Source organism: Pelodiscus sinensis, chromosome 4, assembly GCF_049634645.1.
Source record: "Pelodiscus sinensis isolate JC-2024 chromosome 4, ASM4963464v1, whole genome shotgun sequence".
NCBI classification, from domain to species: domain Eukaryota; kingdom Metazoa; phylum Chordata; order Testudines; family Trionychidae; genus Pelodiscus; species Pelodiscus sinensis.
In genome coordinates this window covers 128,046,224-128,061,561 of record NC_134714.1, presented here as the reverse complement: position 1 = coordinate 128,061,561, position 15,338 = coordinate 128,046,224, and the positions used below count along the sequence as shown (strand labels likewise).

Sequence of the window (15,338 nt, the reverse complement as noted above, 5' to 3'; positions counted from 1 at the left end):
CTCCGGACGTCTTGACCTGGGCTGCCACTCTGATCTCTGGGTGTGCCGCCCGCGACAGCTCATGAACGCTCTTGTGTTCTGGCCCCAGTTCTCCGGCCCTGGGTTGGGTTGGTCCAGGATGGGGCACCTTACCCCTGACCAGAGGTGGGTTAACGTTTGGTGGAGCCCTGGGCCAGAACTAATATGGCCCCCGCATGCCTTCTGCCTGCTGCCCCACCTCCACTGTCCATCACTGTTCCGCCCACAGGCCTGCCCCATTCTGCCCTCATTTGCTCCTTTCTGCCACCCCCCACTGTGACTCCAAGACCAGAGAAGCTCTGCCCCCCCCCCAAGGGTCAGAGCGGCAGCGGGGAGTGACAAGCCCTGAGGCCGCGGTGGAGAGCCAGAGCTCCTCCCCTCCAGGGGCTGCAGCGGGGCTCTTGGTGCTAGGGATTCCCCAGCTGTCCAGTGCTGCTGCTGAAGAGCAGAGCGGAGTTGGGGCACAAGAGCTTCCCCCCATACCCCTGCTGTCCTGCTGGGGGCAGGGAGCCCATTATTCCAGGGTCCCTTAATTGCGTGGGGCCCTGAGCACAGGCCCCAGGGGCCTGTGGCTAATCCACCAGTGCCCCTAACAGAGCCATGGAAGGGTAGGGCTGGAAGGGACCTTAAGAGACTCCCGCCCCCCCCCCCCCCCACAATCCAGCCCTTAAAGCTCTGATCCTCAATACCAGCGTGGCTCCCCGCTCTCACCCCCGGAGCTGACAGCTCTCTTGGTTCAGGGGCGACCTTCCTGGGCCCTGTGTTCCCAGCCCATGTGTCCCAAGGCAGATGCAGCCATGCCAGGCTCCCAGCACAGGGCTGGCCTTAGGGAAAATGGCACCCTGGGCAAACTTGCGTTTTGGTGCCCCTGGCCCCTGTGGGCATAGTGCCACCCGTTTCCCCTGGCACCCATGGGCTCCCCAATCCCTGTGCCCCCTTTGCCACTAATCCCTGCATTGTGCCCCTTGAATCTCAACCTTTGCACTTTCCTCCTACCTGTTCCCCCAACCCCATCCCTGCGCGTCCAGCATGTCCTGCCACCCTGATCCCCCTTTGCCCAGCAACACCCATGCCCAGGGGCCCTCACCCTCTGGCTACGGCGCCCTGAGTATGGGCCTTAAGGCTGGCCCTGTCCGAGCCTAACAACCTGCCCCGTTGCTGTTTGTGGGCCCCCCACTGGCGGTGCTAGGCATGGGGCTGGGACGAAGCGGCTAGACCGTGGAGGCAGAGCGTGGGCTCCCCAGTCCCATGTGGCGTGTGGCCAAACAGCAGCTGGGAGAGGGAGGAGATCAGGCAGAGGGAACCCCCTCGGCTTGGGAAGGGAGGCTCAAATGGACAGCCTGGCTGGTGTTTCAAATCTGCAGTGCCACCGGATACGCACACGGGGCTGCCTGAAGTGTCCCTGCCACGGACACAGAGCCAGCCACGGGGGGCGTGGGCCTCACGCCCTGCACTGCACTCAGCCTGTTCACGGGGACCAACGGAGTCCACCATGTGCGACGCTCCAGTGCCACCTGCTGGGCGGCTGGATGAACAGCAGTAAGGAGTCCATCTTGGGGAGGTCCCCAACAGGGGTGTTGACCCAATCCGTTTGCTCTGCAATGCAGGCGGGGCCCCCCGAGAGCAAGGAGCCTGCACGGCTGGGAAGATGCAGGGTGGTGGGATTACGCCTCTGGATCAGAAGGCGCAAAATTTGGTTTCAGTTCCCAGCCCCAGTCATAAAAACATAAGAACGGCCAGGCTGGCACAGACCAAAGGTCCATCTAGCCCAGTGTCCTGTCTGCCTATAGTGGCCAATGCCAGGTGCCCCAGAGGGAATGAACAGAACAGGGAATCAAGTGATCCCCCTCCCCTGTCACCAATGTCTGACACACAGAGGCGAGGGACATCATTCCTACCCATCCTGGCTAATAGCCATTGATGGACCTAACCTCCATGAATCTATCTAGCTCTTTTTTGAGCCCTGTTAAAGTCCTATCCTTCACCACATCTTCTGGCAAGGAGTTCCACAGGTTGACTACACTGAGTGAAGAAAAACTTCCTTTTGTTTGTTTTAACCCTCCTGCCAATTAATTTCATTTGGTGACCCCTAGTTCTTATATGGTGGGCATACGTAAATAACTTTTCCTTATTCAATTTTTCCACACCACTTATGATTTTATAGACCTCTATCATATCCCCCCTCTTAGTCTCCACTTTTCTAAGATGAAAAGTCCCAATCTTTTTAATATCTCTTCATATGGTACCTGTTCCAAATCCCTAATACATTTTGTTACCCTTTTCTGTACCTTTTCCAATGCCAATATATTTCATTTGAGTTGAGGCGACCACATCTGCACGCAGTATTCAAGATGTGGGCATATCATGGCTTTATATAGAGGCTATAAGATATTCTCCACCATATACGGTTTTGTCACTGGCTTTCTGTAGCACCCCTCCCCCCCACATAGAAATTGTTCCAGTGCTCCTGTCCTTCAGCCACCCACCAAGTGAACCAGTAGCTGACTCCATCTGCCTAGGTCATTAAAATGATGAGTCGTGATACAGGACTGGGTGGTGGAATGTTGGGCGCTGGGTCTCGTTGCTGCAGGGGAATCAGGTGACCAATGGGGGTGTTAAGGCAGCTCCCTACCTGTCCTGGCACCACAGATTGCACTGTGCCCCAGAAGCAGCCGGCAGCAAGCCTGGCTTCTAGGTGGTGGGGGTGGGGTGGTTGGGGGAGAGTGCACAAGGCTCCATGCACTGCCCCCTGCCCAGAGCAATAGCTTCGCACTCCCATGGCTGGGAACCTGTTGCTGGTTGCTTCTGGGGGCAGCATGGTCTATGGTGCTAAGAGAGGCAGGAAGCTGCCTTAGCACTCCCTCTGCATGGCTGAGGAGGAGCCACTCAAGACAAACCCCTCCTACCCCAGCCCTGCCCCCCCAAAGCCAGAGCCCCCTCCTACACCCCAAAGCTCCCACCCTCAGCCCCACCCCGGAGCCCACACTCTACTCAAACTATCTTGGGTCGGGGCACCAACAATTTTCTTCAACTGGGCTATGAGGAAAAAAGTGTGAAAACCACTGCCCAAGGTCTTTATGCTGTGCCTATTCGGTGGAACTTCAGATTTGAAAAACCACCAGGAGTATACACTAGATTGCCCCCATTCAAAGCCAAATAGCCACACACACCCCTGCATCCCTTCTGCTGTGATTATTGTGGTTATATATCTCCCTCTACTGGTGTTGGGGAGATTTACTTCTGTAATGTGTCCTTCCTCTAAGAAAAGTAGTTCCCATTGAAAGGGGAAGTTAAAAAAAAAATCAGAGAACTAGGGAATACACATCCCATGAAAGCAGCTTGGATTTCACTTGTAATACTTTTTTATTTATTATATCATTGGTCTTTCTTGGCGTCATCATGGAAAACAGCTGCTCAAGACGCTGCAGCAGTCAAAAACAGTAACCGAATATTTGGAAGTGTTAGGAAAGAGATAGAAAATAAAACAGAGAGTATAATTCTATACATCCAGGGTGCACTCACATTTCAACTGCTGCGTGCAGGTCTGGTTGCCCCATCTCAAAAAATATATTAGCATTAGAAAAAGTACAGAGACGGGCAACAAAAGTGATCAAGGGACACAGAACAGCTTGTGTATGAAGAGAGATTTCAAAGACTGGCATTATTCACCTTGGAAAAGACATGTCTCGGGGGAGACACGATACAGGTCTATGAAATCAGGACCAGTGTGGAGAAAGCGAGTAGGGGAGTGTTATTGATCCTTTCCCATAACACAAGAACCAGGGGTCACCCAGAGAAAATAAGAGGTGGCAGATTTCAGACAAACGAAAGGAAGTATTTCTTCACCCACCACACAGGCAGCCTTAGAAATCCCTGCCAGGGGATGTTGTGAAGGTCAAAACTGTAACTAGATTACAAAAAAGCATTAGAGCCATTCATGAAGGACTGGTCCATCAGTGGCTATTAGCTAAGACGGTCAGGGATGTGACCCCCATGACCTCCTTAAGCCCCTGACTGCAGATGCTAGGCCTGTATGACAGAGGATCACTTCATAGAATCATAGAATAATAGGACTGGAAGGGACCTCGAGAGGTCATCGAGTCCAGCCCCCCGCCCTCAAGGCAGGACCAAGCTCCGTCTACACCATCCCTGACAGATGTCTATCTAACCTGTTCTTAAATATCTCCAGAGAGGGAGATTCCACCACCTCCCTTGGCAATTTATTCCAATATTTGACCACCCTGACAGTTAGGAATTTTTTCCTAATGTCCAATGTGCAATCCCCTGCTGCACTTTAAGCCCATTACTCCTTGTCCTGTCCTCAGTAACCAAGAGGAACAAATTTTCTCCTTCCTCCTTGTGACACCCTTTTAGATATTTGAAAACCGCTATCATGTCCCCCCTTAATCTTCTTTTTTCCAAACTAAACAAGCCCAGTTCATGAAGCCTGGCTTCATAGGTCATGTTCTCTAAACCTTTAATCATTCTTGTCGCTCTTCTCTGTACCCTTTCCAATTTCTCCACATCTTTCTTGAAATGTGGCGCCCAGAACTGGACACAGTACTCCAGCTGAGGCCTAACTAGTGCAGAGTAGAGCGGGAGAATGACTTCACGAGTTTTGCTTACAACACACCTGTTGATACAACCTAGAATGATATTTGCTTTTTTTGCAACAGCATCACACTGTTGACTCATATTCAACTTGTGGTCCACTATGACCCCTAGATCCCTTTCCGCCATGCTCCTTCCTAGACAGTCGCTTCCCATCTTGTATGTATGGAACTGATTGTTCCTTCCTAAGTGGAGCACTTTGCATTTCTCTTTATTAAACCTCATCCTGTTTACCTCTGATTCTGTTTGTTCTCTTTGGAGCACCTGGCATTGGCCACTGTCGGAAGACAGGACACTGGGTTAGATGGACCATTTGTCTGAGCTAGTATGGCCGTCCTTATGTTCCTTTATTTCACGCCCCTGGATATCTGGGACCCCTTCCCCTTCCTCACTCCCATGAGCATAGCTGACTTTAGATGCAGCCTCTGGCCAAGGCTCCAATTTTCTATTGAAAACACTGAACCTGGGTAATTTTTGTGCCTAGCTCTCATGTCCAGGAGCTAGTATGCAAAGAGAGTTATAGGAGCTGCGAGACACTTTGTCAATTCCCTGTTTCGCCATCCGTTCCCAGGGTGATTCTGGGTCATGAGGCAGTTTAAAGTTGCCCATTCCCTTGTGTTATCCTCCCTCTTGACTTCTCTCCCCTTCTTGTACTTCCTTAAGCTCCTGTCTCTCACCTAAATTTGGTCACTTTCTTGAGGAAAATGAACCGGAAGCTTCACCAGCTGGGATCAATTCAAAACAGGCCTGGCATTGCTGAAGGTTCAACAAGTTGTAACAAGCACCATTGACTCCAAAGGAGGGAAAGATCAATTAATGAGATCTTAAACACACACACAACAAAACAAAACACAAACTTCCTTACCTCTGGTTAAAAAATGGATCTCAGGAAGTGACTCCACAAAGTTCATTAAGTACTTGGTCATTGATTTTGAATGGAAGGTTTTTCCACGACTAGGGTGATAAGCAATGTTCCTGCTAATCTTTTCCATCCATATGAAGTTTTTTTCCATCTGTGTGCAGAATAAATGTTATGTGCACCAAGGTATGTGCAGGTGTGCACCACCACTAGAAACAAACACCCAGCGGTGAGTGCTCTGCTCAACAGCTGAGAGGCATTGGAATATCTCCACACAATATCGCCACACAAGCACACAGCTTACAGGGAACACAGGAGGTACGGCTAGACTGCAGGGTTTTTTAAAACTCCACTATGTCCAGGGAACGCGTTTGCTCTTCTGCTTTTTTTGTTTTTCTTTTTGCAGAAGAGCAAACGCACTCTTTTGGACAAAACTTCTGTCGACAAAAGCCTGTAGTCTAGATGTACCCTATAAGAGGAGAGGTGAAGAAGAAAGGTGTAGGGAAAAGCCCTCACAAATTCAGCAATAGGGGTGTGGGGGGGATCCCCCCTATGTGACCTGGTTCTATGGGACAGACCTTCCCCTTAGATTTGCCAAGACATCCAACAGAAGGACATGTTGCTTTTGTCCCTGGACAGTACAGTCTGTAAGTCTGTCTATACTTGAGGAAGAAGTTCAGTTTTGGTGGCCAGATGGTAGCTGAAAATAACACTCACATATTAATACTCCCAGCACCAGACAGTATCTGGACACGTGAAAAGGAGCCTGGGGAAGAGACATGATAACAGTCTTCAAATGATTTTAAGTAAATATTTGGAATGCTCTAACCTTATTGCTTGTGTCTGTCTGCGTGCTTAAATGTAATAAACTGCCGTTTTAGACAGAGCATGTTTGCTTGCTTTAATCTTATCAGATGGAATCACTGTGTTCCCATTGATTTATTCCTGGCACCGCTTAGAGTAAAATAGCTAAGCGGTGGGTTCTGAAAACAGTGAGTAATCACCCCCTTTTGCTCTAATCTGGCTCACTTTTGCAAATGGACTGGAAATTAAAGGGAACAGTGCAGTGAAATGCTTGAAAGCTCAATGGCAACCTTTAAAATACACTATAATAGCAACTCACACAATATGTATAATGCCCCCCCCCCAAAAAAAGGTAAGAAGACCAGAAAATGTGACCATGGCTAACCAACAGAGTAAAAAAAGCAGCTAGAGACATAAAGATAGCTTTTAAAACTTGAAAGTCAAATCCTGCTGAGGAAAAGAGAAAGCAACACAAAGTCTGGCAAGTCAAGTGTAACTGTATAATTAGGCAGGCAAAAAAAAAAAATTCAGGAGAAACTAGCAAAAGACCCCAAAACTAACAGCAATTTTTTTAAGTTACTCAGAATCAGGAAACCTGAATGTATCAATTTTGACTCACTTCTGTGGCACCTCCTGCTGGTCATTCTGGGAATTAGCTCTTCTCCAGCATGGAAGCATCATTCTCTGGCTTTCGGTGAATAGCAGCTGAAAGAGACCTGAGAGTGATCTTACTGAGCAAACTAGAGAATGTTTTGGTGTAACACATGGTTCAGTGTGTGCGCTGTTTCCTTCTAATGATTCCTCAGTGCATACCAACCTACTACAGCTACCAGATTGAGTCTTTAACTCAAGTGATAGAAGGTTAGACATTTAGGTCTGGGTCTTGGGGTTAAACCTCATGGATAACTCTGATAGCACTCTTTACATTTGCAATACAATATGGCAGACTAAAAGGCCAGCATCATTTTGGGAGCTGTGACCATGCAATTACTAGAAGGGATTGAAAAATGGAATTTCTGGTCCATGGGAAATTCTGATATTTCTCCATTAGTTTTTGTCCCACATCAAGATGAAAAAGTCAGAAGATTTTGTGGAATGAAAAGTTCTGAAAAAAATGTGCACTAGAGATGTGCTTTTGTTTCAGTGGGACATTGATCTGCATCAGCCTCAGCTACTGCTATGTCTTACGGGAGCTTAATTCAGGTGCCTCATGCCCCATTCTCTCTAATGGGCTGGGCTCACAGATCAGACTACATTTCCCAGGATCCACTGGGGTCACGGCCCACCACAGGAGGAGTCCATGGAACATGATGGGGGATATAATCCACCCTGAGGAGTCCAGTCCATACTAGAGGAAGGGGACACAAGACTCTGTTAATTTTTCAAAAATACAGCGTTACTTTGATTGTTATTTTTTATTTCCAATTTCATAAAAAAGGGATTGTTAAAATTGTTCCATTCAATTTTTTAGTAATTTTTAAAAATGGGAATTCTATCAAGTATATATTTTTTCCCCTCATCTCTAGAAACTGTTGTCATTCGCTATGTTTTAACAAAAAGGGCTATGGTCAATGTGGTTTCCAATAACACTGTCTTCTAGTTTTCAAACCTGAAGCATTGATTTAGCTGTGCCAAGGCAGAGCACTACACCGAATTTCTCCATTTGATCTCTTTGCTGTAAGGTTTACGGAGAAGCAATCCTATTCCGGGTCCATCCTGTTTTTCTGGCTCATCTTGGTTCAGTTTCACTCGACATTCACTCAGTTCTGTCAATTTTGAGGACTGGACTTGCTTTGGTGATTCTGTCTCTTTTCTATGTGGAGGAGGGGATGCCATCATGCCACCGGGCAGATCTCTGTGGACCGTCCCCCACAGATCTCAGCTAGGATTCCAGGGAATGAATAACTAGATATCTTTTCTTCAGACTGTGTTTAAGGCTGGAAAGAATCCCCAGATCATTAATGACTTGATGACCTTCTGAGGTCTCTTCCAGTTCTATGATTCTATGAATCTAATTTGTAGTTAAATTGTATTATGTATCTCAGGAGACGGGCTGGCTGGATCCTGCTCATGTGTTCAAGGTCTAACTCATCACCACATGTAGGGCAGGGAAGGAATTTCTCCCCTCCCACTCTGGAAGTGATGTTGGGGGAGGGGGCGGGGTTCTGCCTTCCTGTGCTGAATGGGGAGAGAGGGAGCTTGCTAAGATTATCTGGTTATATCTCACATCATCATTTCCCTCCCACTGCAGAGATCTCCCGCCCTGGTGCACCTCAGGTCCTCCGATTCTCTGCCCAATCTTGGAATACTCTTTTCTGCTGTAGGCCTCATTTTCTAATTTCAGGTGGTGGGTTTGGAGTGCTGGTGGCCTGTGATACACAGGGGGTCAGATGAGATGATATTGGAGATATTTAAGAGCAGGTTAGACAGACATCTGTTAGGGGTGATCTATGGTGCTTGATCCTGCTGTGAGGGCAGGGGACTGGACTCGATGACCTCTCGCGGTTCCTTCCAGTTCTAGCGTTCTGCGATTCTATCTGGGAGTCCCTTCTAGCCCTAAAGCCTGTCTGAAGAAAAGATGTCTGCTTCTTCAATCCCTGGTCCCCCAGCTGAGGTTTGTGGAGGATGGTCTACAGCAGTTGATCCCAAACTTTATGGCATCATGCCCGATTTTTGAGAGACCCTCACGCCCCCCTCCCCAAATAGCAGCAAAACTTGTTGAGCAAAAAAAAAAAAAAAAAAGAACTGACTGGGGCCAAAAAACAAAAATAGCAGCAAAACTAAGGGGGAAATAACAGGAGGAGAGAGGGAGAGGGGCTGGTCACCTTGCATACACACACTCCCTAGAATGTCTTCACTGGTAGCATGATGGCTTAGTTGTGTGTGCACGCACATGTGTGTGTGTGTGGAAGGAACCATCTTGGTTGTGTGTGTGTGTGTGTGTGTGTGTGTGTGTGTGTGTGTGTGTGTGTGTGTGTAAGGAACCATCTTGGTTGTCTCTACCAGGATCTGTTCCTTCACAGGAGGAGGAGGAGTGGAGTCAGACCCGGGAATACAGTTGCCAGGAACCCATAGGAGAATAATGCCCTGGGAAGGAGGGCGGGCGTCATGCATCCTGGTGGTACATCAAGAGGGAAGGGTGCTGCATGGTAAGGACGTGTTGTGCAATAGCAGAGGAGAAGCGGGTCTGGATATGGCTGTGGTAGCCAGGATGGGAAAAGTGGGTGGGTCCTGACTTCAGGTGGGCAGGAAATGATAGGACCATCTCTCTCTCCCCTCCAGCTGGCCACGGGGAGGAAAAGGATAGCTATACCAGCTAGGGGCCCCACCTGGCACTCAGGGCTTGCCCCGCTTGGTGCTCCTGCTGGGGAGGGTGATTGGGAGCTTGCCTTTCTACCCCGCCCAGTGTTTCCCAGGCAGAAGCAGAGCCAGCACTGGTGTCAATCAGCCTGGATCCTAAGTCACCCAGGCCCGCCTGCAGCTGCCGACTTCTCTACTTCCTTTAAACATCCATTCAAAGCCCTCTCTGTGCTGTTACATTGAAGTCAGCATGAGTCGTCAGCAAACCTAGGAGGCTGATGTGTACATGGTCTCTGTTGAAGGAGTAAAGTGTCTGTGAACTTCTGTTACGTTCTGAGGTACAATCCAGACCAGTGGCAGGCGGGGAGTGTCACCAGCTGACCAGTGACCCTGGGTTCCTTAAATGCTCGGTTGTTGTTTCTCACAGTCCGGAAACAACAGCCAGCAGATAAGCCTGCACTGAGAAACTCTGCTCTGATTCCACTGCTCTGCTTGTTACACCCCAGCCATGCTCTGGTGTTCACCCACCGTGGTCACTCTTGGCCACATGACTCCCAACCCATGCCCAGTCCTGCGTTTTCCCAAACCGACATGCTCGGCAATGGCTAACCCTTTCCTGTGCCATTCACAGGGATAACAGGGTTCACTTGCTCTTTTAAACTAGAGTTAAATATCACGTGGATTCAAACACAGCACTCGGTTGATTTAGAGGGAACTCAAACAGGTTCATTGCCAATAGGACATAAGGTAAGTGATGCCAAGTAAAAGATGTAGGTAGAGATGCGTAGAAGCAAATCAAAGTGGAAAACACATATCTGAACATCTAACCTAGCAAGTTTAGCTGGCACAATCTAGTCTATCAAGGCACAATTGTTGTTAAAGATGGTTTATCTCCCCAGTCACTCTTAGGGTGTGACTAGACTACATGGCTCCGGTATGCCTCGTGAACTCAGGATTACAGGAGCAGTTGACAAAGGCTTCCCTTGTTGACCGTGCCGCGTTTAGACTGCCGCGCTGTGCCGGGTCAGTTGATTGTTGGCACAGCGCGGTGGCCATTTTTATTTTAATGAAGCGGGGATTATTTAAATCCCCGCGTCATTGACTATGTCGAGTAAACTACTTTACATGGCTCCGTCAACGGAGGCATGTAGTCTAGACACACCCTTAGTCCAGCATGGCTCAGTCAGGACCTTCCATAGAAATACAGAGAGCTGGTTCCTCTTGGTCTTGCCGTGTGAAAGGTAAGTCAAGCATCTTTGCCCCTCTCTGTTACAGTCCAGTGAATAGAACAGGTGGTGACTGAGTGATCTCACAGCGAAGGGGACAATGAGGAGTCCTGTGGCACCTTGGAATCACCCCATTAAACATGCCATCTCTGGGAGTTCCTTCCCACCATCAGCGTTACAGATCTCTCAGGGCAGTTACTGCTGAGATGTTAGGTGAGTGTCACCGGGGAGGTGAGGTGTTGTGCACGAGAGGGGAAGTGGTCTGTCTGACTGTGAATAGAACAAGTAGTGATTGGGTGATCCCACAGAGAAGGGGACAGAGAAGAAACCAGCATGGAGCTCCCTTCCCCTCCAGACTCCATACTTCCTTCACCGCAGCTTGAATGAACATTGTTTTGGATGGAGTAAACTTTATCCCTGACTTGATGAGCATCATTAAGACAAGTAACTTCTTTCTTTTGTTGTTTTTATATATACGCCCACCTCTGTACCTTCCACTCCAATGCATCTGATGAAGTGGGTTTTACCCCCGAAAGCCTATGCCCTAATAAATCTGTTAGGGTATGTCTACACTACCCCGCTAGTTCGAACTAGCGGGATAATGTAGGCATACCGCACTTGCAAATGAAGCCTGGGATTTGAATTTCCCGGGCTTCATTTGCATAAGCCGGCCGGCGCCATTTTTAAATGCCGGCTTGTTCGAACCCCGTGCCGCGTGTAGCTGCGCGGCACGGGGTTCGAACAAGCCGGCATTTAAAAATGGCGCCGGCCGGCTTATGCAAATGAAACCCGGGAAATTCAAATCCCGGACTTCATTTGCAAGTGCGGTATGCCTACATTACCACCCTAGTTCGAACTAGGGTGGTAATGTAGACATACCCTTAGTCTCCAAGGTGCCACAGGACTCCTTGTTGTCCCCTTCTCTGTGGGATCACCCAATCACCACTTGTTCTATTCACAATCAGACAGACCACTGATGTAAAGCCTGCATGTAAAGAAAATTGGTAGGTAGGAGGAGGATTGGGTAGGTTGAGATAACAGGACTTGTGATAAGAACATATCATGAGAGCAGAAGAACAGCCATGCTCCATCAAGCCAATGGTCCATCTAGCCTCCTTTCCTGTCTTCTGACAGGGGCGTCTGAGGGACCGAGCAGGGGATGCTCTAAAACCATTCATTGGGTCCAGCCTAGAATCTCACCCTTATTAGGCAAATACCCTCACTTCACGCACTGAAACAGGAGGAAATAAGAAAATAATGGTGCTTTATTGAAAAAGGAACAATGTTTCCACTCCTCAGCTCAGTGTGGACAAGCGGGCGAAACCCAGGGATGAGTGTGGGGTATAGACCCAGTTCTGGCCCCAGTTGGCAGAGGAAAGGAGGCTGTGATAGCCCTAGCCAAAGAACCTGGGTCCTTTTGGCTCTACCTGTATGTGCGTATAGATTTGGAGGTAGCTGGGCCTGTCCTCATTGTGTTGACAAAGACGGTGACCATCATGAGGAATAGTGAAACAGTTCAAAGGCAATTTCCCCCCCGGACAGTTCTGGTAGGCAGAACCCTAACTGTAGGGCTACTCTTATCCACACTAATTTTCCCTGTCCCCCAGAATTGCTCCTGGTTGCTCACTCTTTGTGCTGGGAAGACAAAGTTCTCTAATAAATCAGTGATTCCCTACAGGGCGAGGAGGAGGTGGAGATTGTTATCTGCAACTTATGTCCCAATAGAGGCACCCTTCCTCTGTACTATCCTCCATAGGGCGTCCTTCACTTCCTTGTTCCTCAGGCTGTAGATGATGGGGTTCATCATGGGGATCACCACGGTGTAGAAGACAGCCGCCACTTGGTCTTGCCCTTCGGAGTAGCTGGAGCTGGGCCTCAGGTAGATGAAGAGGATGGTGGTGTAGAACAGAGTGACGGCCATCAGGTGGGAGGCGCAGGTGGAGAAGGCCTTGTGCCTGCCCTCGGCGGTGTGGATCCGCAAGATGTTGACCAGGATGTACACGTAGGAGACAAAGATGGTGAGGAAAGAGAAAAGGCCAATCAAGGAGGAGATGACGAAGAGCAGGACTTGGTTGACCAGGGTGTCAGAGCAGGAGAGCTTCAGTATCAAGGGCACATCACAGAAGAAATGGTCAATGACGTTGGAGGCACAGAAGGGGAGGCGGAAGGTAGTGTTTGTGTGTATCAGACCATTGGTGCAGCCCACTAGGTAGGAAGCCACCACCAGCCAGATGCAGACCTTCTGGGACATAACAACTGGGTATAGGAGTGGGTTACAGATGGCCGCGTAGCGGTCATAGGCCATGGCAGCCAGTAGGAGGCACTCCACAGTGGCAAACACAGCATAGAAATAGAACTGAGTGGCACAGCCAATGAACGAAATGGCTTTCTTCTCAGCCAAGAAGTTGGCCAGTGTCTTGGGGACGACAACAGTAGAATAGCAGAGATCTGAGAAGGACAAGTTACCGAGGAAAAAGTACATGGGGGTGTGAAGGCGGGAGTCGAGATGGATCAAGGCGATCATCCCAAGGTTCCCAACAAGGGTGATGAGGTAGATACCTAGGAACACCACAAAGAGGGCGACTTGGGTTGTCAGGTCACCTGTGAATCCCAAAAGGATGAATTCGCTCACTGTCGTCTGATTCCCCCCAGCCATTTCTGCAGCAGATGGTGTCTGGTTGGAGAAAGACAGAGAGTCAGTAAACACACACAGTGTTGTCACAGCTCTTACACTCCAGCCATCTCTGAAGTCTCAGAAAGCCTCAACTTGCAGGGAGTTTGGGATCCAGTTTTGGACCACTGTTATTTTTAAAAGCACTAAGAATGATCAGGAGCTTATTTCGAAATTGGGAGCATCTACTCAGCATTTATTTTGAAATTACTCCTCGTACAATGAGGGTTACAGGAGTCGGAGTAAGAAGTCCGCCAGCTTGACAGTATTTTGACGGTATTTCGAAATAACTGCCTGCTGTGTAGATGAGATCTCCACCAAGGGATGTCAGAACTCTCAGTATGAGAGACACACATCTGTCCCTTTTGTTGTTTCCAAATCCCTTTTCTCTTATGTTCCCCATTGTCCCTACTCTTAAGATTAAACCAAAATCGGCCATCTGGTCACTCTGTTCATTTCTGGTCACACATTCCCGTAGGGTACCACACCCCGTGAGACATGCTGGGTAAGCACAGTCAGTAGACAGCCCCAGGACCTGGTGTCAGAGTTGGCATAACATAGGAAAAGTAAAGGCACAAGCTCTGACATGCAGGGAGACCAGAGAGGCGTCGTATATGCAGTGAACCCTATGATCATGGCAGATGTGCTCCATGGACTTGGGAGCTAGGATGCCTCCATGTATTTTGCCTTCCCCCAGCCCAGCTGCTCACACTGGTTGCTGGACTGAAGGGTTATTCCCTGTAACAGCAAAGCAATGGGACAAATTGCCAAGGTATGTGAGGGAAATCAGCCTCCAATAGAGATAATCCAATCAAGATTAGGGACAAATGCTGGATTAAGAGGTGGATTTTGTTATTTTGCATTTAGGCAGCACTTTCTACCTAGGGATCTCAGGGCACTTCATGGAGCTGAGTCAATGTTACTATCCCACATGCTTCAGATGGGGAAACTGAAGAACTGAGAAGCAATTGGCTGGAGCAGAGTTGGCAACTGTTGCCCAAAACTCTGACAAAAGTGTCTGGGGGTAAAACTAACTGTTGGTCCTGATGCTTTCGCTCCTCGAGAAACTCCCTGGCACCTCCTGCTGCCTCTGGAGATGGCGTGTCGCTATGGGGATGCCATATGAATCTTCACAGTCGCTGGCAGGAACAAGGGCAGGAAAAATAGTCGGGGCGTCAGTCATAAGACAACAAGAAAGAAAACGCAGCTAAGAGACAGTGGGAAGATGGTGTCTCATATTGGTATTATTTTGTATTGTGGTAAGACAGTGGTTCTCAGCCAGGGATACGGGTACTTGTAGGTGCACACAGATCTTCAGGGGTAACGCACCTCATGTCCTTATGGACCAGTGAACCTTTGCAGTCAGGCCCAGCCCTAGGGTAAGGTGAGCAAGGCAAATGCCTGGGACCCTGCATTTTCAGGGCCCCGTGCTACTGAGTATTCACCATCCACCAGCCGGGTCTGGGGCCCTGCTCCCAGCGTCCTGCCTGTGGCCCTGCAAACCCTTTGGCTGGGGCCTGTTTGCAGTGGATTCTCTTGAGGGTTAGCTCCCAAAGTAACATTGATTCAAGTTGCGGGGAAGGCAACGAGGAGTCTGGTAAAGATGGACGCTCCGTGCTTTCTTCCCCCATTTGTTAGCTCGCTAGCTCAGTTTAATATGAAAAAATGGAGCTTCGTGGCTTTTACTGGGCCTGTCAGAGAATCAGATACACAATCCTCGGGCTGAGGCAGACTTCTAACACTCCCGACATGCCTGATTTAAACACACTTTGGTCGTAATTCCATCATGTGAGAATATTAACCATAGAGGAGTTAGTTTTCCAGTGATGCCTCATGAGGCATGTTTTGT

The 15,338-nt window shown here is 48.9% G+C and overlaps 1 protein-coding gene across 1 annotated transcript; it reads right to left on the bottom strand.

Moving 5' to 3' along the window:
- Positions 1 to 3,628: 3,628 nt before the first annotated feature.
- LOC102449825 (olfactory receptor 5G9-like) lies at positions 3,629 to 13,474 on the bottom strand. The gene is made up of 2 exons (XM_025181602.2): positions 12,563 to 13,474; positions 3,629 to 3,673 (listed from the first exon to the last, which is right to left on the bottom strand). The coding sequence occupies exons 1-2, from the start codon at positions 13,472 to 13,474 to the stop codon at positions 3,629 to 3,631; spliced, it is 957 nt and encodes a 318-aa protein (XP_025037387.2).
- Positions 13,475 to 15,338: the final 1,864 nt, after the last annotated feature.

Bases quoted from the DNA above. Each gene is read 5' to 3' on its own strand.
- LOC102449825 (XM_025181602.2), bottom strand. From the start codon at position 13,474: ATGGCTGGGGGGAATCAGACGACAGTGAGCGAATTCATCCTTTTGGGA. The intron at 3,674-12,562 runs GTACAGAGGAAG...GAATAATGCCAG, and splicing joins AGGACGCCCTATGGAGGATA to TCTTTGAAATCTCTCTTCAT.